The sequence below is a fragment of the Dysidea avara genome, chromosome 3, assembly GCF_963678975.1.
Source record: "Dysidea avara chromosome 3, odDysAvar1.4, whole genome shotgun sequence".
Classification (NCBI taxonomy): domain Eukaryota; kingdom Metazoa; phylum Porifera; class Demospongiae; order Dictyoceratida; family Dysideidae; genus Dysidea; species Dysidea avara.
The window spans coordinates 15,099,968-15,121,919 of NC_089274.1; the positions used below are offsets into that span (position 1 = coordinate 15,099,968).

The window sequence follows — 21,952 nt, forward strand, 5'->3', positions numbered from 1 at the left end:
TAAAACTTGTAGTACGATAGTGTAGCTATCCACTGGTGGTGTTAGTTTGATTTTGCCTGATGTGCGATTTGGTTCGGTTCTGTAAAATCTGGTCACATATATAATTGTCAATTGCAGATATCAGTTACCTTTACTAAATTGTCTCCATGTTCATTGAAACTTGACAGATTCGTAACTTTCTTCACATTGTGATCAACTTTCTTTAGGAATGGAATGAAAACCTTATGAGGAAAATACATAAAGCCGCGATCTCGATATCGTACATAGTCTGGTATCTGTGACTTGTCCTTTGTATTGATGGCTTGTAAAAGACTGATTTCAAGTGACATCAAATTCTTGTTGGATGCACTCCGTATTTGTTTGTATCGACATTGCAGCATCTCACAAAGCGTTCCTCCATCAAACCGATAATAAACACCATATTCTTCTGATATTGTACTGTGTGAAACATCTGCAGAGCCACTCTGAGATTCTTGAAATGATGCCACATGTTCCAACAGTGAGTTGTAGACAGCAGATGACAATGTCGTCATAACAGAGTTCCATTCAGGAACAGATATAGACTGCTCCCTGCTAAACTTTAGCCATACCTGTCTAAGGTTTGCCAATACCGGGTGTTTAGTTTCTACCAGATTAATTGCACTTAATGTGTGCTTTTCCTCAAGCAGAAATGCACTGCAGTAGGAATACCATTTTAGTTAGAACTGCATTTGGGAGTTCTTTTCCTGTTTACATTCAAAATGGAGTGTAGCAAATTTATCACGTAGATATTCTCCCAACTCTGTCAAAAACTGTTTTGCTTCACACACATCATGTATAAAAGCTGCCAAATGCCCCTCAGAAAACTCTTCTGTTAATGCAGTTGTGCCTTCTTTAATAAGAGTGCCTACATCAATACATTTTATTGAGTCTTGTAGAGTCTTCCTGGTTTTCTTGTTCATAACTTTCATCTGGCGCTTTTTCTTAGGTTGGGATTCTTCAGGCTGTGTTTCATCGGCGCCGCTTCTTTTCCTGGCCATTGCTTTCGTCTGACACTTCTTGGTTACTTCCGGCTCATCACTTCTCGACTGACGCTTCTTCTTGGGCCTTACCTCGGGACGTGGCTGAACGGTAGATTCGTGATGCAATTCTACCTGTGCTTCCGAGTGTGCTTCATCTCCGCTTTTCCTCATTGATCTTCTCTGACGCTTCTTCTTGCTAGGCTGAACTGTTTCTGCTTCAATTTCGGCTAGTACCGAGGGCTGTTCATCACAAATCGACATGTTTGATTGCACACGTTGCCTCGCACGTTGCTCATGAGACTGATTTGTGAACAGCTAGTAGTATCGATAATGTTGTTCTGCAGCGTGCCTCATTTCACATCTCCTTTCATGCAATCAACATGTCTGGGCAAGAAGCCAGATTGTCTTACGTGCTCATTTTATACAGGCCTATTGAGCGTTAGACACTCTCCCTCCCTACTATTATTATCTCTTGATATAATGTATGACGTTGTATTTTGTCTGTAATATTGTGTATGTGTATATATATATATATATGCATGTATGCATGCATGATGTATGAATGTATATATGTATGTATGACTATGTATGTATGTATGTATGTATGTATGTATGTATGTATGTATGTATGTATGTATGTATGTATGTATGTATGTATGTATGTATGTATGTATGTATGTATGTATGTATGTATGTATGTATGTATGTATGTATGAATTTATGTATGTATGTATGTATGTATGTATGTATGTATGTATGTATGTATGTATGTATGTAACTAGTTCCGATCAGGGAAGAACGGCCATGCTGACTGTCAGGAGCTATCAATACGTGTAGCAAATACGAGATCAAGATACTTTAATAGAACAGTCACCCTAATAGAGCATTCAGCTACATTTATAACTTACTCCATTATAGAATTCTGTAGGACGTTTAGCTACAAACAGTTAATCTTATAGGCAATTCAGCTACAAGCAAGTCACCCTGTAGAAAGCTATAGAGATCCAGAACATTATAAGTCACACTGAAGAAAGTTCAGCTATAAACAAGTCACCCTGTAGACAGTTCAGCTACAACAAGTCACTCTGTAGAGAATTCAGCTACAAACAAGTCACTGTGTAGAGAGTTTAGCTACAAAAAAAAGCTATTCAGTGGAGAGTTCATCTAGTTCAGCTACAAACAAGTTACTTTAGACAATGTTCAGCTACAAGTAAGTCACTCTGTAGAGAGTTCAGCTACAAACAAGTCACTCTGTAGTACAAACAAGTCACCATGTAGCTGGAGAGTTCAGCAAGCAATCAAAAAAACCACCCTGTAAAGAGTTCAGCTATACGAAAAAGTTATAACTTTATAGAGAAAGTTATAATTCTATAGAGAGATCAACTAGAAACAAGTCATCCAGTAGAGAGATCAGCTAGAAGACATCACCTAATAGAGAGTTAAGCTACAAAGAAACCACCATGTAGAGAGTTCAGCTGCAAACAAATCACCCTGTAGAGAGTTCAGCTACAAACAGATCACCCTGTAGAGAGATCAGCTAGAAAAAGTCATCCTGTAGAGAGATCAGCTAGAAGGATCACCTTGTGGCGAGTTCAGCTACAAACAAATCAACCTGCAGATAGTTCAGCTACAAACAAGTCACCCTATAGAAAGATCAACTAGAAGAAGTTACTTTGTAGAGAGTTCAGCTACAAATAAACCATCATATAAAGAGTTTGGCTGCAAACAAATCACCCTGTAGAGAGTTCAGCTGCAAACAAATCATCTGTAGAGAGTTCAGCCAGAAACAAGTTCACCCTGTAGAGAGATCAGCTAGAAACAAGTCACACTGTAGAGAGATCAGCTACAAAGAAACCATCCTATAGAGAGTTCAATTACAAACAGATAACCCTATAGCGAGTTCAGTTAGAAACAAGTCACAGTGTAGAGAGATCAGCTAGAAACAAGTCATCCAGAGATCAGCTAGAAACAAGTCACCCTGTAGAGAGATCAAGCTAGAAACAAGTCACCCTGTATATAGAGAGATCAGCTACAAAGAAACCAACCTGTAGAGAGTTCAGCTACAAACAAGTTACACTATAGAGAGATCAGCTAGAGACAAATCATCTTGTAGAGAGTTTAGCTGCAAACAAATCACCCTGTAGAGAGTTCAGCCATCCTATAGAGAGTTCAGCTAGAACAAGTCACCTTGTAGAGAGTTCAGCTACAAAGAAACCACCATGTAGAGAGTTCAGAAGCAAACAAATCACCCTGTAGAGAGTTCAGATGCAAACAAATCACCCTGTAGAGAGTTCAGCTACAAACAAATCATCCTGTAGAAAGTTCAACTAGAAATAAATCACCCTGAAAAGAGTTCAGCTACAAACAATGAGTGTTTCAGCTACAGTTCAGTTATGTAAGAAGTCACCTTATTAACTACAGTATGTGATAATCATTCAGTGTTAAATATACAAATATTTAATCAGACAAAAGCTATACACACAATTTCTTCCTTTGTTCCACAATTCCTGCAGTAAAGAAAAATAAAACGTTAATCAAAGCCAGTTTATGGCCAGCTTTGTGGCTTGTAATACAAAAAGAAGTGATATCTAAACCAAAACAGCCAAGCTGTAAAAAAAGAGTCTGCCTCCAAAGGCCAAGATGAAAAAAGATGAGAAATCCAAGGTGGTGACCAAGAAATGGCTGTGATGGTAGGTTAATGGCAAAAAATTTAATTACAACAATTCAGGTGAATTTGTGTTGCCTCCTCCACTAGGATTCGGTACCAAATTACCTGAATTGTCATAATTAAATTTTTTGCCATTAACCTACCATCACAGCCATTTCTTGGCCGCCACCTTGGATTTCACATCTTTTTTCACCTTGGCCTTTTTGGGGGCCACTCTTTTTTTTTACAGCTTGGCTGTTTTGGTTTAGATTTGTTTACGTATTAGATAAAGCACTACCACGAGTGCTATACGGGAAATATAGCACAAAAAGAGTGGTCTCGAGATGAAATATAGCACAAGGCAAAATTTTTGCGCTTGTGTTGCACTGTGCTGCGCCTTCATTAGTTGTTTTGTGAGTCCAGTTCGTCTTCTCAACTACTAAAAGTTTTCGATTGTGGTACTTTAATAAGCATATTTCCGTGATATTCCTAGGACTCATCCGTTTATGTGAACAAAATGTAGTAAGAATGTTCACTGCTGCTGACCACAAGCAACCATCATCGAAATCTTCAAGTGTGTCTATAAATAAAACCAGTGGTTTTGCTCTTACTGGTTGGGTTGACTGGTCAGCCGGCGCAGTCAGGCTATCAGCCTACACTGGCTTGGTTGATTGGTTGTACTGGCCAGAATGTGAGTGATTACTCACTCAAAGTAGGCTATCAGGCTACAAAATAGACCTGGCAGTTCTATAACTATAGGATATAGAACTGTGGTCTATTAAATTGTTCTATAACTGCCCAATATAGAACACTTCTTCTTGTATGGGAAATATAGAGCACTTTTTTGCTTTGATCCTCCCACGCAAAGTTCTTTATATATATAGATCAAGCTTTGAACTTAATTTATGATTATAAATAATAATTTTGCTGTAACAACATCATTTGAGCAAAGTTTGTATTCACATTGTGGTTTCAAGTACTGAGACATGTATATGTTACTGTAATTTCAGCAGTTCACCACTGCATTGAGTATGCTGAATTTCACAAACTATATACAACTGTCACATTCAATGTATGCCATTCATGCTTAGCTTCATCATCTTTTAATGCACTGCATTTTGAAGTATCACAAGTCTCCCACTTTTGTTAAGTGAGAGCTACCTAATATTTTTTATGAAGAGTTTTGAAGAGTCTTAATTGGACTTGTAATAAAAATAATAATATTAACAGTACTGTTTGAAGATGACGTAGGCAGTGATGAAGGTGGTTTTATTGTCTTTCTTACGGTAAAATCTTTGCACTTCAGCTACACCTCGTAGCATAAAAGACCATAAGTACCCCTTTAATTCATGCAGTACCCAGTTCTATATGTTGTGTGCCATCAAAATTAATTTATAGGTGTACACTACTGTCTTCAGACCCTGGTTTATAGGCAGAAAGTTATGCAAAACATTGATATTAATGTTAAAACTTTAATTTGTTTATGTTAGCTGCATTAACATTCATTCTTGGCCACTCCAGATATCAGCTCTCTTGGTCACCAGTCACTTTTACTTTCATGGCCATGCCCTTTTTGAACTGTTTTTGCATTGAGGATTCACTTACTTTGGTGAATAATATGCATTGATATATATTCTTGTACACATGTTAGCTGCCACTACTTACGGTATCCAAACAAATTTGCAGATGTAGAGCTGTTCCACAAACAATAACTTTGGACAAAACTACCTGGTGCTGTCATATGAATGCACTGCAAAAGATTCATAAAAGATGATGATTGTAGAAGGATTTCAAATTGCCAATCTCACAGAAAATCTGCCAAAATGCCTGGTACCATTGTCCCAATGTAAATTTAATGTTAGTAATATGTGGATAATGATTGGAGGGAGCAAGAAATATAAGCCATAATCCTGATTCAGAACAGAATTAAACAATGGCTAACTGGCTGGACATGTGTGGCACTTGCCTGATTTCCTCGGCACTGATTCACCTCATAGTAAGTGAGTGACTTGCTATGGATATGGGTATTGCTCTTGTCTGATATCAAATTGAAAGCTTGTCATGCATCCATGAACACAGGGGTGTTAATGACAAATATCACTGAATTGCTGTGAGGATTGTGAAACTGTTGCTAGTTGCTACATGTAAATAGTTCACAGTATATAGTGGAGTGTGCACTTTTTACTTTCTTGGCCACACAACTCAGACAATACTTTATACCTTACCAAGGTCCAGTTGTCTTACTAGCATCTGTGTACCCCAAGTCTAGGTCCCCATTGTCACTTGCAATTTGCTAATTTGTGTCTGAAAACAACATTGCATTATCATCACCATTGTCAGAAACTGGCAAGCACATTTTGACAACATGAATGTGGGAAATTGCAGTACATACTTGGGGTCCTCCATTCCTTCTTCAATATGTAGGAGGTGGATACCACACAAGTAAACCTTTAAGGTTTTGTGGGAAACACGTAAAGATCCATTGGTACAGAAGTATTGCAGGGGCAAGCAGGGATGGGGTCTGGAGCCTGATTTTCCATAGGGGAGAACTGCCAGAATTTGGCTTTCTGAAAATCAGAACAGCATCAGCAACATTATTGTCAACACCAGGTATATGCATTACACAAAGATTAATATTATGCTGGGCCGCTCTAGAATACATTAGCCACACCTGAGCCATCGTGTGTGGGTCGCAGGTGGTACCCTTCTTCCAGATATCCACCACAGCTTGATTGTCACAATGAAAGACAATTTTTGTTTGGCCCAGTGGGTGCCCCAGGTGTGTACAGCCATAAGTATAGCAAACAATTCCTTCCAAGTGATGTTCATGGATTGCTGTGATATAGACCAGTGACTATGCAGCCACCATCCAGACCAGTAAGCACCCCACTCTTGGGTGCCGGAAGCGCCTTTGTAAAGGTGCATTGTTGTGCTGTGAAGCCAGTTGGTTTGAAGAATCAGGCTATTTCCTGACCACTGTGGTAAGAAGTCTAGCCACCACTGGAGGTACAGTTTTGCATCAGCAGTCAGTGGTATATGATGGTGAAGCTTGGTTACCCTAGTGCTCAAGTCTATGAGTCTACGCAAGAAGATGCAATACTTTGCAGTAGAATGAAAGTTTGCCTATATGCGATAGTAACACCCATTTTGTACAGTTGCGGTGGTGTCATAGGTGAGTAAGTTCCAAGAGTAGAGCCTGTTTCCTCTGTGGAGTAACACTTGCCTCCATAGTAGTTGTATTAAGGTGGATGTTAATGAGGTAGATTGCCCTTCTACCTTTGATGCTTTAACTGGTGCATTGATTTGCTGCACAGAGAGAGCATGGCTTGTTAGTTGGTTGCACAATTGTTTGTGTTTGTAGGTCTGGTAGTAAAGAAATCATCTAAATAATGGAGCAAGTGTGTAACTTCATATTTATGTTGTAGTATCCAGTGGATAGCATCACACAGACGGTTTAATAAGAAAGGTGCAAAGCGTAAGCCTAATGGGAGACTAGTGCACTGAATTCCAAGTAGGTTCCAGTACTCTGGGCACACTGGAATCAGTCTAAATACATCTTTTAAATCTATTTTACTAAGAAGTGCATTAGAACCACATTTGTTAATTATACTATAAGTGTCATCAATAGTGCAATATGTCAAAGAATATGAATCAGGGTCAATGTAATAGACCATATGCATGCCGTAAGTTTCTAAATATCTCGTGATTTTTAGTGACGTAATAATAGTTGACGGTGAACGGATAATGGCTGAAAGTGATGAATCGTATCGTTCCTGGACTGTTGAACAGCTGAAAGCCTTCTTACGAGAAAGGCGGATTCCACTGTCAGGGAACAAGAAAGAACTGGTTCAAAAAGTGACGGATATTGTGCACACAGACAGGCTCGAGGAAGATATCGAAGCTATACCATTCCAGAATACCGAGTTGAGCATCCTCTCTGTAACACTCTTCTTCTCTTTGGAGGAGGAGTAGAACCACGGCTATTAGGCTTTTTAAAATAGACTGGAATAACATCTCTGTTTGCTTTACCTGGCCCTTTAAAATCGTAATAATGCATATTGCAAATAAGGGCGCCTTGAGGAGGACGCCACTTGCCACCACGGGGATTTTGTCTGGTACCGTTTATCTTATGAATGACCTCCTCTCTGACCGATTTTGGCATTCTGTCGATGGCGTGGAGAGTCAATATTTCCGGTTGGGGACAGCCATCTACTTGAAGCACTGGGCATCCGCACAGCCGATTTCCATCAATATCTTCCGCACATCGTCCCTTTTTATTATGGCAAGCCCATATACAACACTGTCGTCTAGACATGAGCTTTCAGTGTCACACTGTATGCCTCGCAAAACTACAACTCGATAGTCGATCACCATCAACTTTTTTTTGAAAAAATTTCCGTTCGAGTTTTTAGACTGCGCATATGGTCTATTGTTTATACTGAAGCAGGGAATGATGAAATACGCTTGTGGCTACTGGTGGGCTGAATGGCAAAGGTATCACCAGTAGGGGTAAGTTCTAGGGTGAGTGAGTTCTGCGACACAGGCTCTGGTGTGCCAAACATTACTTTTGTTGCGAGTGTGGAAAAATCAATACACTCATCTTTTATGATCTTGTCTTTCACACGGGTGGCAAGGGGGTCTGGTCCGCTTCACAGTGAGTAGTGACAGGTGGGCGCAGCTGTAAATTGCTTGTTGCAGTAAGTGGAGCTGGTGGTGGGGGAACATTAGCAATTGCTGGTGGTAAATCTTGCCATGGGTTATGCTGGACTTCCGAGGAATCTGACAACTGATCATCAATAGGGTCACTCCTTGTTTCCGTTACTTGCCTCAGGTAAGTGGCTAATTGTGCAAGTAGATTCTCAGGCATGTTGGTAGCATCAGCATTTGTCTAGGGTTAGATTGGTTATTATCTGTGCGTTGCTGGCTCTGCCCATCCTCCACTGTGCAGTGCTGATCTTGGGTGCCAATATAACTGTGGGGTTGCCGGTCTGATCTGTACAACAGGTTCAGTGGGTGATGGCTGCTGTAAATGCTCAATAAGAGCTGTTTTATTGCCTGTGGTTGGTAGGTTGCATTCGCGCAGCTGCACTTTCATGGCAGTAATGGTTAAGCTGGACAATTCTGTGAGGGGTACAAGGGTGGTGCTAGGTTAGTTGACGGCTGTGCCTGAGGATCAGTAGGTGAGATGCGGTGTGTCCTGCGGTTGCGGGTTAAGTGGGTAGAAGGTATCGCGCTGATAAAAACTGTAGAACAGTAGTATGTGAAGCATACACCAAACCGTAACTATGAACTTACGTGAGCTTGCAGTAATTTAATGTTAGTGTAGAAGATGCGAAAAATTAATAGAAGACTCCAACTGTTTCAGTTCACTTCAACAATGGGGTTTTCCAGTAATCTATGCTGCTGCTAACAATGTAGTCATGATGGTGTAGTTGGGAAATTCTTAAGCAACAATCTGCCTCCTGGCATGTTTCAAGCCAAGTGCGATCCACATGAGCTAGTGAACTTGTCAAGCTGGTTTATGAGGCCTAGTATGCGTCAATCATTTCCATATGGGTGTGCGCTTTATTATTAAGTGTGTTCAATAGCGATCTGCTATGCACCCTTATCACTGAAGCCTAAGTCAACCTTTCATGTTAACCTTAAATTTATTATAGTGCAATAAATTACATCTTATGATTCCTAATATTTTTAAAAAATGCAACAAATTATTTTGAATATTTCGATTTTGTACACTACCTACCATCTCTTTTAAAAAGGAAATTTTTTGATTGATATGTTGTCCATAATTGTCTGCTATAATTTTGTTCCATTTAGATGCATGTTTTACCTGCTACCAAGTTTACTTTTAACAATAACAGTGCTTTACAGTTCGGAGGAGCTGTAGGAGTTGAAAATGTTAGGGGTAGTGATGATACAGTAGTATTGACTAACTTCTGCTTCATCCAATACAACATTGGTAGTGAAAATGAGTACAATCCTCAAGAATGGAAAGTAAGAATCTGTCTACTTGAATTCCCTGAAGCATTGTGGTACTACATATTTTACAGGTACACTTCACTTTTCAAAATAATACAGTGGTAAAGAAAAATGGACAAGGCCAAACCTTTTTTGCTGGTGATATTACAAGATGTGTTGTAAATACTCAAGAAAACAGCACAAATGTGTTTGATATGTCAATATTTTCAGAGTCTTCTGTTTTTAATGGGATGTAAGTTTTCCTAGAGTGTATATATTTAACAATGAGTAAAAAAGTGTGTATAATATACAAATTCCTGTAATTTTAGATAGTTTTTATTTATAGTAAGGTTGACTGTATCAGGAGAGCTCTAATAGGGGTGGTGTTGGTCAATGGGTTGTTCATAAATTATGAAAGAGGATAAATTTGGCCAAGGTATGGGCTATTTAGGGCTTGGAAACTCACTTCAACAAGGGCATCAGACTAGGTGATGTCAATGAAGCCACAGTTTCATACTATTGGCTGAAACTAGAGACAAACTTTCAAACTTGAGTAGTGAACATGCAATACTTAGTGTTTATTTAATAGCAAAATTAATCAATACTTTCTAACCTGTCACAGCTTGTCCATGCATCCATGTTAAGCCCCAATAAAAATAATTACTGTTATATTAAACGTTTGCTTTGATTCTGTTTGTAGCTATTCAGGAAGCATTCCTTGCAGGTTATCTCTTAATTAATAAACTCAAATGGTAAGATTTAAGAGTCACAAAAGTGCCTTTTTTGGCCAGTGTCCAGCTTTATCCCTACTTGTCAGGTTGCTGGCTAGCACCTTGCACGCAGTATTACAGCCAAAATTTACCTCCAAAATAGCATTTCAAAATGCATGCCCCCAGACCCCCTAGACTAGGTATAGTACCTTAGGACTGAGTCTTATATCACTTCTACTTTGACTCTGATGCCCCTGCACCGTGGCTACACATTTCCTATCACCACCAATCAGTTGCACTGCTTGCCACTGGGCTCACCACTTGGCTCACCACTTGGCTCAAATAAAGCAGCCAGCAGAACACGTAACCATGGCTGATTTGAATAGTGTCTTCATATAGCTTTGTAAAATCAAACTTGCTATCGTGTTGATAAGACCAGTTTTCCTAAGACCCAGTCACATTCATAAATTGGCATTTCAGTACATCATAATTTTTCAATAGCACTTATAACACAAGTTGATGCTGTGCCGCTTCTAAAAAACTAGGTGCCCAGTAAATACTATATCCCTTGAATCAACTCTTTGCAGATTAAATTAAACACACAGCATGCATGTTTTTAGCCTTGTTTTCTAACAACACATGCACTACATTTTGTAATTCACCAATTATTTTGTAATTCATCACTTACGTTGCTATGCATCACTGAGAAACCGTAACTCGAGCAAACCACTTTAAACCATCAAGTACCTTTTATTATAGTTTGTCTATTGTGTTATTATGCTAATTCTCTACACAAAGCCTCATGGCTGCTCTTAATTTTTGTGTGCATACAAAGATCTCATCATCATATCTACATGACACTTTTCACTATGCTGTTGACATCACTTCTCGCATTGCTTGTAATGCTCTTTTATTTGTACCAATGGTTATAACTACATTAGCAAAGAACAGTTTTTGTTTTCATGGTACACACATTTAGAACCCACATTGTACATAACAAGCAAATTTTAAATCTTTATATAGGTCACTTTTATGCATGTAATATGTGTATACAATAGCTGTATGTTTGTCAGCGCACTGCTGAAAAGCAATATTTTTAGACTGAGCAGTCTTCCCTTTAAAAAAAGATACACCCCATATCAACTCAAGACGATACACCATTCCTGGTAGCTTACAAGGCCTGTTACATTGTTTGTCAGTCATTGGCTACCCCTAGTGAACTGTTTCACCTGGTTTCAGTTACCGGCCACACATCCTTCAAGTAAATACGACATAAACAGAAAGTTGACATTTAACACAGTACATAGAAAGCCTTTATTCATTGAATAAAGATTTATTTTCTGTATAGCTTGTTTCCTCATGTGGGTGTTGGACAGACAAGCATACATTCAAACACACAGTTTTTGCCATACCAGTTTCAGGAAACCAGGCATGTGCCCACAGCCAGCCTTCGACTGGCTGTGGGTGCAGGCAGTGGGTGTGCGCCCTGGTTTAAAATGGCATGCTGCAAGCCACTGGCTTTGGAATTGCTTATATTTATAGAATAATCATCTAATCGAACAGTTATATTTTGCACACCACTCCAACACTTATTTCACACTGTTATGTTCTAAAGAAGTTGCATTTATGTACAAGAGTTTTATTTAAAAGTATAAAATATAGAGTTGGATAGCTTACACTTGTAATGGTAAATGAGGAGGCCCTAATTTTGTATTTAATTTATATGGTGTCTGATTGACTGTGTTAGTATCTCAATTGTGCATTGTATGGTTGCACTTTGTCGTATAACTATGTAGCTGTCAATCTGATATCTTTTTGTTACATGCTTAATCTAATCACAATTTTTCAACTTTGCATGAGAGGTTTATCTTGTAAGCATGATAAAAAGTATAGTTGTTCATAATGCTGTGAATGTTAATTGGCTTCATACCATAGTTAGTACCTATATTTCTCATTTATTTCAGGCAATTGCCTTCTATATGGCAACTTTTGTAAAAAAACATTTAAAAAAACATGAAAAAATATTATTCATGCATGGTAGTACTGTATAGAAGGGATCATGAAAGGTTTGGGTTTTTCTGGCCAAACTTTTTTAGCCTAAAATCAGCCTTGTTTTCCCTTCATGACAGCTTGGTAGTATTAGGTAGGCCCAACAATGCCTGCAGAATGATCCCAAACCCTTCCAACAAGTTTATGTGTAAGTTAAAATAAAACTGAATTTCTGCTGACTGACTTACTGACTGATGCCTTCAGCCAAGTGTAACTCAACTGTGGTTAGGCTATGGGTTTGATTTCTTCACTGTTCAATATTGCTTCAGCCCAAGATATGCTTTTTCACATGTTGATTTATGGTAATGCATGATGGCTTCAGTGGAGCTGGCTTTCATGAGAATTAATTGTCCCTACCTGATATTTGCCTACCTGATGCTACCAAGGATACTACAGTCCATTAAGTGCGTCAAATAGTTTCGTGGCATATAAATGCACTCCTTCAGAGAAAGTGTCAATACAAATAATAATGATTGCCTGGCATGAAGATGACCATTTAATTGAAGGAAAATGGAATGATAAGGCAGAACCTCAAAATTCATATCCCGCATATGAGTTTGTTGTTGTGACATTAAAACTAATGGTAGCCATGTGCTTCTTTATTTGGCCTCTAGCCTTGCAACTGTGGTCAGGTAGGTAGTGAGACAGTGATGCAGGCAGACCAAAATACAGGTTTTGACAAGTTCTATATCTTGCCACCTGTGGTTTCTTGTTTTTTAACACTGTATTTGATGTAGGAATATTTAGTAACACCAGGAGCTTATGAGCTGCCAAAGGCGGCGAAGGAGCATGAAACTTACACTGCCGCCAGGTGCCATCACAATCCAAATCAATTGCCAATTAGTTTCCATATAAGGAATTAAAGTAAAATCTCTGAAGCCATATACGAAATTGCGCATGACCAGTGACACATGGCAATGGTAAAGTTGGCTGAGTCTTTCTCGAAGTCTTTCCCTTCTTCGATGGTGGCGAACTCGTCTCTACTTCGTGTGGCTGGAGTGCCATTTGTGCGTGATGTAAAACAAACACAGTGACGTGATTTGGATTGACATGGAACTCAGTTTTATGTTCCTTCGCCACCTTCGGCAGCTCATAAGCTCCTGGTAAAAGTGATTTTTGTATTTCTGTAATGGTTTTTAGATACGGCATGTTTAGTGGTGCCCGTCACTTTAGGGAGACCCTACTAAACAGTACTACCATACTGTTTGACAAAATTTTTGTTTTGGTTAAATTTGGTGTGTGAACTACTCCACTTCATGAGAGTTACACCATAATGGAGGGGAGCTATAATGTATGCACATCATTAATATGTAATGCAGTGGTTAGTGTTCTGGTTATCTTAGGCAGCTTTACACACTACTTAGTGTTTTGTATAAACTTTTTGCAAAGTAAAACCTTAATTCTAATGTAATTTTATTTTACTGCAGTGCTAACAACAACACACAATTTGAAACATCTCCATATATCTTGATAATAGTGAGTTGATACGTATTAATTTGTTGGTCATGCCAGTTTAATGTTTTGCTCTATATTTCTCTCAATAATTACAGAGTCTGCCTGAACTATACCCTATTCATGTTCACACTTGAGTTCCCAGCTATATAGAAGTGTACTACCATTCAATGGTTTTGTACCGTAATAGCCCATGTTCTCTACCTGCTCTTGCCAAAACTAAGTCCTCACAACTCACACCCTTGCTTATTTGAAAGCAGTTTCAGTACAGTGGGACCCCCATTATCCAAACAGCTGTGTGCCAGTTCAATAACAAAACTATATAGATAACTAAGATAGTTAAGTGAATGCATGCAATAAAACAGCCAAGCTGTATAAAAAAGGTGCAGCCTTCAAAAACCCTGGGTAAAAAAAAGTTGTGAAATTAAAGGTGGGGACAATAAAAAGGTGGGTAAATGGCTGCAATAATGTTGATGATAATAAATTTTAATAATGCTATTTTAAATATATACTCTAAAGCCAACCATAAACTAGCTTTGAGGTTCGTTTTTACACAAATCATTGTTCTTCTTATGTACAGATTCAATGACAATGATATAAAACAAACTAGTGTTCTACCAATACAGAAAAATACCTACTGATCTAATACCAAAGCCAAATATACTGATAATTGCACTATAATTTTGTACTTGCTTGTTCATAGCTATATTATAGTGCCTGTATTTATTTGCAACAGTGTTTTATAACAAAGTAAATTACTTCCAAGTTTGGTATGCATGATTGTACTATTGTATGCTAGGAATTTGTAGTGACTGTTCTATTAGAATATCTCAATGTTTCATGCAAAATTTGATAAGTTGCAGTTGTTTCACCTGTACTTTTTATGCTAGAATACCATTTTCAGCCTGTTGTCACAAGTTTTACTAGCATAGCACTTATTATGATGATTATGACGATTGTCCAGAGTAGGTCTTAATAGTAGTGTACTAACTACCCCACCAATCTGTACCAAAATGGTGGCTTTGATTCGATGGAATACCAGAGAAGTTACAATGGTATTGTATTGCAGAATTTATTTGATTACTTTTGTAATACTCTAATAGAGCGTACATATTTTGATGATTTCTAACAGAACACACATATAGCATTCTAGATTTTCATTGGTAGATTTATTGTGAAATTAGGCACTTGCACTATTGAGTAGATCTTAACTAGAATTTATGAGTAGAAATTAAGATTAGCCATAATAGCAGCAGCTCAGTGGTTCAGATTTGGGTGTTCAGTATGGAAGTACGGAATTACCTGGTTCGAATGCTGGCAAGTTGTTTTTTTTTGTAGACATTTTTCATGTACCTTTTTATCCCACGATGATTGTTCTATTAGAGTATTTTGCCCATGATTTACAGTTGTTTGATTTTGCCTCCAGCTGTCAGTGCAATTTCTTTTAAACCACAATAGGTTTGAGCTATGATGGTTGGCCTATGCGCATACCAATTAAGTTATCTCCGTTAGTGGTTTATCCTGTAGGCATGACAACAAGTCAGCCCTTTTTAATGTAAATAATCATCGATAGCTCTATGACTATTTATCAGATTTGCACCCAAACGTGGTACGTGATTGTGTCACAATACATTCTTAAAGTGTACCAAAGCTCAAGAAAATTGAGTTACGCATTTGCGTTTATAATGGTTTTATAAAAGGTGCAAAAATAATACAAACCCCTTAAATGAAAGGAAAAAATGAAGAAATTAAGCCAAATTTTGAAGAATCGTATTTCATTATTGCATTAGGCAATCTTGCTTAATTTTGGTATGTGGGGTGTTGAAAGTGGAGGATGTTTGCAGTATCCAATTTGAGAAGGGAGCATGGAGCTGCGTATGCATGAAAATTGCATATACTCATGGTGTGATGCCAGTTCCCTTGGCCGCACAACACACTACTGTGTGTCTTGATTTGGTTTGATGCCCATACCATACAGTACTATAGTACTGTATTATCGTACTGTATATTAGGGTTTAGGTATTTTGGTCAAAAATATCATTCACCCTATGACGGCAAGTGTAACTTGATAATGTCTAAGGCTGCAGGCTTGATTTTTTAACTGTTTGACGTTGCTTCATCCCAACAGATGCCTTTTAGTATACTGCAGTGCATACTTCATTGACTTACCTGTGTTCTCCTTTGTGTCCTGTTTATCTTTGCTGACAGCACAAGGTGTCAATTCATGGTAGTGTCGTACGATGGCTTCCCTACATTTGTGATGGGAAGTTTTTCCTTATGGCTGGATTGATTGCAGTGGTTCTTCTTGTAGTGTTTTCACTGTGCTTGTGTGTGTTTTTAGCACTGTGTAATAAGCTGAACATAGCTGAAAATCAAGCGTAATGCTCTCTTCACTGTTTCAGTTATTGTATAGTTGTGGCACATGTTCAGACTAAAACAATAAGCCTGGCACCATTCTTTTTTCTAATGCAACATGCATGGGTTCACCAGTCATAATAGTGTTACAAAAATGTTAACAAACAAGTACAAGGAATTTTATGAATCAAAGAAATCAAAAGTAGTGAAACAAAGGAGATCGCCTACACCTAAAGATATATTTAATCCCTAATTCAGCATGAATCAGTCATGAGTATAGACTGAAGTAGGGATAAAATGTTCACTAGTATATCTTCAGATGCACCTTGTTTACTAGTTTTTATTTCTTTGAAACTTGTTTTTCTTTGTACTTGCCTTTGTATAGAGTAGTTGCAATCAACTACTCTAATAGGACGCACACTCACTTGAGAAAGTTTCCTAATAAAACAGTCATTTACACTGTTTGGATGATCAATTTTCAAGATGTGGACAGTCAAGGTCCTACTGCTATTAATATTTTGGGTGAGAGATCATAAATGGACTATAATATTAAGGTCTTTATACAATATAGTGTTGAAGGAGGATGTTGATCCAATAAGTGACACTCTTCGTGATTTATTTACATGTTTTTATGTATCTAGAAAAACAATAATGTGACAGCATCTCCTGGAGAGGTGTTCAACCTGCTTCTTTATGCTGAAGATGAAAATAGCAACTACAAAGATGCAATTTACACTTATCAAAGGAATTCAACAGCAAGTCCATCATCCATTCTAGAGGTAGATTTGGATCCTTGCCATGAGAATTTTGCAAGTTTTGCTTCTTTAAGCAAAAGGAGAATTACAACACAAAAAACATTATTCATGACACATGATGATTCAGTGTTACAGAATTGCACAGTTAACTATCAAAATTCTGAGAAAAAATCATCATATTTTACTTTAAATCTTCTTGATTCATCCAATGGCCATGCGGTAAATTAAATCAACATATCAATCACTGTTTACTATATCATACACAATATACAGGTTTATACAGCTACAGTGAATATTAATGTGCAATGTTGTCATGTGGGTTATGAGTATGATGGTAATACTGGGAAATGTGCATTCAAATATGGTCAAGACAATGATGATATTTTAAGGGAAGACATCAGTAATCATATACACATTTACATTCGGGTGAGACTATAGAAATATAATAATATACATGTGGGGTCACTCGTATTAGTTAATGCATGGTTAATTACAATTTGCTATTTATAGTATGGCAGTACTGTATAGTAGGGATCCCCAATATCTGAGAACACAGCTAAAGAAGACAAGTGGGGATTTTCTCAAGAGAATTAACATGCCATGATTAGTGATGACGTGAAGACACAAGCAATTTAACTTCATTCCAAATACAGTGGAACCTCAGTTATCAAACCCCTTGGGGCCAGGGGTGGTCTGTAAGTCTGAAAAGTCCATATCTCTGAAACTGTGTATCAATAACCTTAAAATAGCACCAAAAAAAAACATTTTTAAAAATTTCAGTATTATCAACTACCCTACTAGAACAGTCACTACTCTAACAGAGCAATCGTTTCCATAGCTCAGTTAACTGAGAACCCAGATAAGTGAAGTCCAGATAACTGAAGTTCCACTGTATGCTGCACCTCTTAATGGCTTCTCCATACAAATATGTGGTGTAAAAATTTTTGATGCATCATAAATAAAATGTCAGGTGGTGAAAATGTTTAATAGGTCAAGTATAAATGAGACAAGCTTTAAGATCTTGTGTAATTCTGTCCACAAGTTATTAAATGTTTTTCAGCTCAATGTGACTATAGTATAGATCCGTACCTTATAATACTGCACATGTATTATTACATTGCATGCATGGCCTTGCACACTACAGAATGACAGATATGGAGGATTTGATTCTGATGGATACTTTGTAACAGCAAGAATTCCACCATCTTATCAAAACTGTACGCAAGAGGGAAGATTATCAGGATGTCTAGTCAAGGATGATGATCTTGATCAGCAGTGTAGTCAAGGAAGAACTGGTATCTATACAAAGTATTGCATACCAATATCATTTGGGCATCAGTCGTGTAGCTAATTGCATTTTAGGGTAAATGTAAATTCACTTTGCATTTGTAGGAGGTCTTTATCTATGTTGATTTTTTGTCAGATATTTTTATTGTTATATCTATATGCATAGCTTAATGTGTAGCATAGCTAATCACGCTGAATGATGTAATGGTATACTAAATGCACCATAAGTTTTAGTTCACCTTCTTGTTTAGCTGGAGTCTAGCCCATGTAGCTTAAGTATATAAGCTGGCAATTTATGCATCAATTCTTAGATTTTACATAGTTCTATACTGTACACCAACAGCTCATAATGCTCATGTGAACCCTTGGAATATGTATATAACTGTTGTTCAATAACTGTAGGTTTTTTGTGTGGAAAATGTCCCAAATCTTCCAACCGTGGCACTGCCCTCAGCTTAATTGAATGCAGATCATGTGGAGTAATGGATATCGTGCTCTTTATCTTTGTTTGTAAGTGTTCTACGAACTTGATAGTGTGTTTGAATAATACCGTATTTCTATAAATATAAACTGTGAGAAATTTTCACAAGCGTGTTAAAAAATTTTCACCGGTGTCCTCAAGCGACGAAAATTTTTAACAATGAATTACGTAACTTTATTAATTCTATACAGCCATTTTTTGAGAACCAGAACGACAAGCAGTGAAACTGAAGTGTGGCATCTCCATTCCATGGAGGCTGCACCCCAGATTTAGAAGTTGTCCGTCACAAATCAAGCAATGGACTGGAGTGGTAGAAGCTCATTCCATGCAACTTGCACATTTGTACATATATACTTTATTTAATGTGTCCTGTAGTAGCTGTCTATCATGGAATGGCATCATTACCAATGTGCAGCGAAATAGACAAAGTGAGACGAACCCCTCTCTCCTAGGATCAGGGAGAACTTTGTTTTTAAAAGACTGCAGCAAAGACATATGCTTGACACGCCAAGGTCAAGCCTCGATCCAGGTGGCCAGAAAGTAGTTTACCGAATTCATTCAACTTCTCGAATATTACGTTGGTAAAAATTTTTCGCGTAATTAATTTTCGTCGGATGCTACCTTCGACGAAATATTTTTAACGGTTTATAATTATAGAAATACAGTAGTTATTCTCATGACACACAGCGTCAACATAACAGCTAGAGTAGTTAATAAGATTTGATTCACATGTCAATTGAATGTTTTTATAGGTTTGCTGATTGTGGTGGGTTCTTTCTGTGTCATGTATTATAATGTTGGTCTCTCAAATGCACTAAAGGGAGTTTTCTTTTTCATTCAAGTTAGTTGTGTGAATTTATTGTGATTTTCAGGCGTTCATGATTATAGTAGCTGATGCATATGTAGTCTTGATTGTGTTTAATGCTTTTATTCAGTGTTGTTTGATGATGTAACAAGTGAATGTTAAAAAGGAAATCCTACAATTCTGGATTTAAAATACAGACCACCAAAATACAATTTGAATTCATTGATGATGTAAACCATTGACTTGCAAAGTAGTCAACTTAAAGTAGGATGGAAGCAATAATTAATGATGCATGCACTGTATTGGTGTTCTACATTATGCATGTCTTGGGGCCCCAATGACTGCAATAGCCAGAACCGGTTTTTATTAAGTCACTGACATCTGTAGTTAGTTAAGTAGTATCTTGGCTGTGGTTTGCTTCTGTGATACCCATATATATATATATATATATATATATATATATATACGTAATAGAGAACCAAATTGTACTTCACAGGCATGGTACTTGATAGCCAACTAGTAGCTGTGTCTGGTTGCAAACTGTAATAAATTTGTACATTGCATCATGTGTTCGCTTGAACAAGTTCATCGATTAATACCTACATATAAACACATTTTCATAAACAATGTAACTGTTTTATAGGTTGTATGCTATGTTTACAACAGTGGAGTCAGCAATGGACAACTACACTGGGTATATATATAAAATTGACACTATATGTAACTTTTCTTGAATTGCACTATCTTTTAGCACTTTTACTTGTCAAGGTTTTTTGGATACAGTTTATTTGTTCCACTGTGCCTTTCATCAAGTTTGGATGCTGTAGAAGCAGCCATGATTGGCTTTGTATCACCAGCTCTCATATTAATTACTGTCGCTGTATACATTTTTCTGTAAGGTGTTGTTTAGCTTTGATTTTTAACCATTAGTTGATATACTACAGGGCAAGATATGTTTCTTCTTTAAGCAGAAGAAAAACAGTCGATGGTATTTGGTTTTTAGTTCTGATCACTTTTGTCTACACTGCTGATACCTGTTTGATTTTGTTAAGATGTGTACAAGTGTATGAACCCTTTGAGTTTAAAGGGAAGAGAGTAAGATCATATATAGCTATACATTTATACATGACACCGCAATGGAACACTGATATCAGGTGTACTACTATGATGGAACACTACAGTGTTTTGCTGGACAGCATCTTCCATATGGACTGATAGCCTTATTAATATTGGTACTGGTTTTGATACCATTTGTGCTTTATGTGCTAGTAATAAGTTTCAGTTTAATCAAAGTGAGCATTTAATTATGATGTTGATGTTCGTGTACCAATATGTTTAATAGAGTGCTGGTCCAATTCGGGATGTAGTAAGTTCAGGAATTGAGACCAAATATCCCTGGTGGAGTGGCTATGATTTGTTTAGAAGACTGTTGTTCTATGTAATGTTTCTTATGTTTGAAAACTTTAATAGTGACTACACACAGGTTAGCAGACTATGATGTGCAACAATGCATCTCTATAATTTTAGTAATGGTTGTTCAACTAATTTAAAGACTTACTGTCCGGTTGTTTTATATTTTTAGTTTGCCGAAACATTCACTGCTCTACTGATACTGGTGATAACTGCAAGAGTACGTCCATACATTTACAAATGGGTGAATTTCATTGAAGTATTAATACTTCTGGATCTTGTTCTCATCTCTGTGTACAATTTGGACACAAGAGATCCATCTCACAGCAATATAACTGTCGTACTTCTTATCCTCCCATTTGTTTACTTTGTGCTCTACTCAGCCTGCTTTGTATTCATCCGAATTTTTAGGTAAGTGTCACAGTATATACTAATAAGAAATATCACATATTATTTTTTAGGAAAAGGCTCAGCTTGGCTGCAAAAGATAATATAACAATTAAGACTTTGAAGAAATTGATTTTAAAGCGAAATGAAGAACAACCAACATCAATACCTAATACAGACAATATACGTAACTCTTTAACAGTAGCAAGCCTTCCATCTGATGTGGTGTATGCACAGTATCGTGATGAATTAGATGATTTTGTGACTGTCAAGGATCATTATTAAATTTTCATAATTAAATTTTACATATTGATGCAATGTTTGCTGTTGTGTATAAGACAATGTACCAGCTATAATTACAAAATAGAAATAGTGTAATTTGCTTCTTTTTGTTGTAAAATAATTTTAGTATGCAAAAACTTGCACGAAAATTGCTTACACGAAATTTTTTACATAAAATCAAACAACTATAACAGAGCAATCATTCACATAAATCATGAAAATATTTCTACATGAAAATTTTTATCCTGAAACGTTTTTGCACTAAAATAAATGTGCTATTCTTCCTCACTATTTATACAAACATTGTTGTAACTGATTGAGCCTGGCACAGAAAAGGGCACAATGAAATTATACATATAATTCTACAATAGGT

The 21,952-nt window shown here is 37.2% G+C and overlaps 1 protein-coding gene across 2 annotated transcripts in view; it reads left to right on the forward strand.

Moving 5' to 3' along the window:
* The window catches only part of LOC136249554 (uncharacterized), a 41,722-nt gene extending 19,975 nt beyond the window's left edge, over positions 1 to 21,747 (forward strand). For both annotated transcript variants that reach the window (XM_066041600.1, XM_066041601.1), the window contains 15 exons: positions 9,466 to 9,642; positions 9,699 to 9,859; positions 13,793 to 13,841; positions 16,814 to 17,146; positions 17,201 to 17,353; positions 18,072 to 18,222; positions 18,617 to 18,724; positions 19,448 to 19,536; positions 20,144 to 20,194; positions 20,252 to 20,394; positions 20,445 to 20,595; positions 20,655 to 20,792; positions 20,843 to 20,983; positions 21,083 to 21,321; positions 21,372 to 21,747. In XM_066041600.1, coding sequence (XP_065897672.1) covers positions 9,466 to 9,642; positions 9,699 to 9,859; positions 13,793 to 13,841; positions 16,814 to 17,146; positions 17,201 to 17,353; positions 18,072 to 18,222; positions 18,617 to 18,724; positions 19,448 to 19,536; positions 20,144 to 20,194; positions 20,252 to 20,394; positions 20,445 to 20,595; positions 20,655 to 20,792; positions 20,843 to 20,983; positions 21,083 to 21,321; positions 21,372 to 21,582 — 2,295 coding nt within the window. In that variant the 3' untranslated portion in view covers positions 21,583 to 21,747. The remainder of the gene's footprint in view (positions 1 to 9,465; positions 9,643 to 9,698; positions 9,860 to 13,792; positions 13,842 to 16,813; positions 17,147 to 17,200; positions 17,354 to 18,071; positions 18,223 to 18,616; positions 18,725 to 19,447; positions 19,537 to 20,143; positions 20,195 to 20,251; positions 20,395 to 20,444; positions 20,596 to 20,654; positions 20,793 to 20,842; positions 20,984 to 21,082; positions 21,322 to 21,371) is intronic.
* Positions 21,748 to 21,952: the final 205 nt, after the last annotated feature.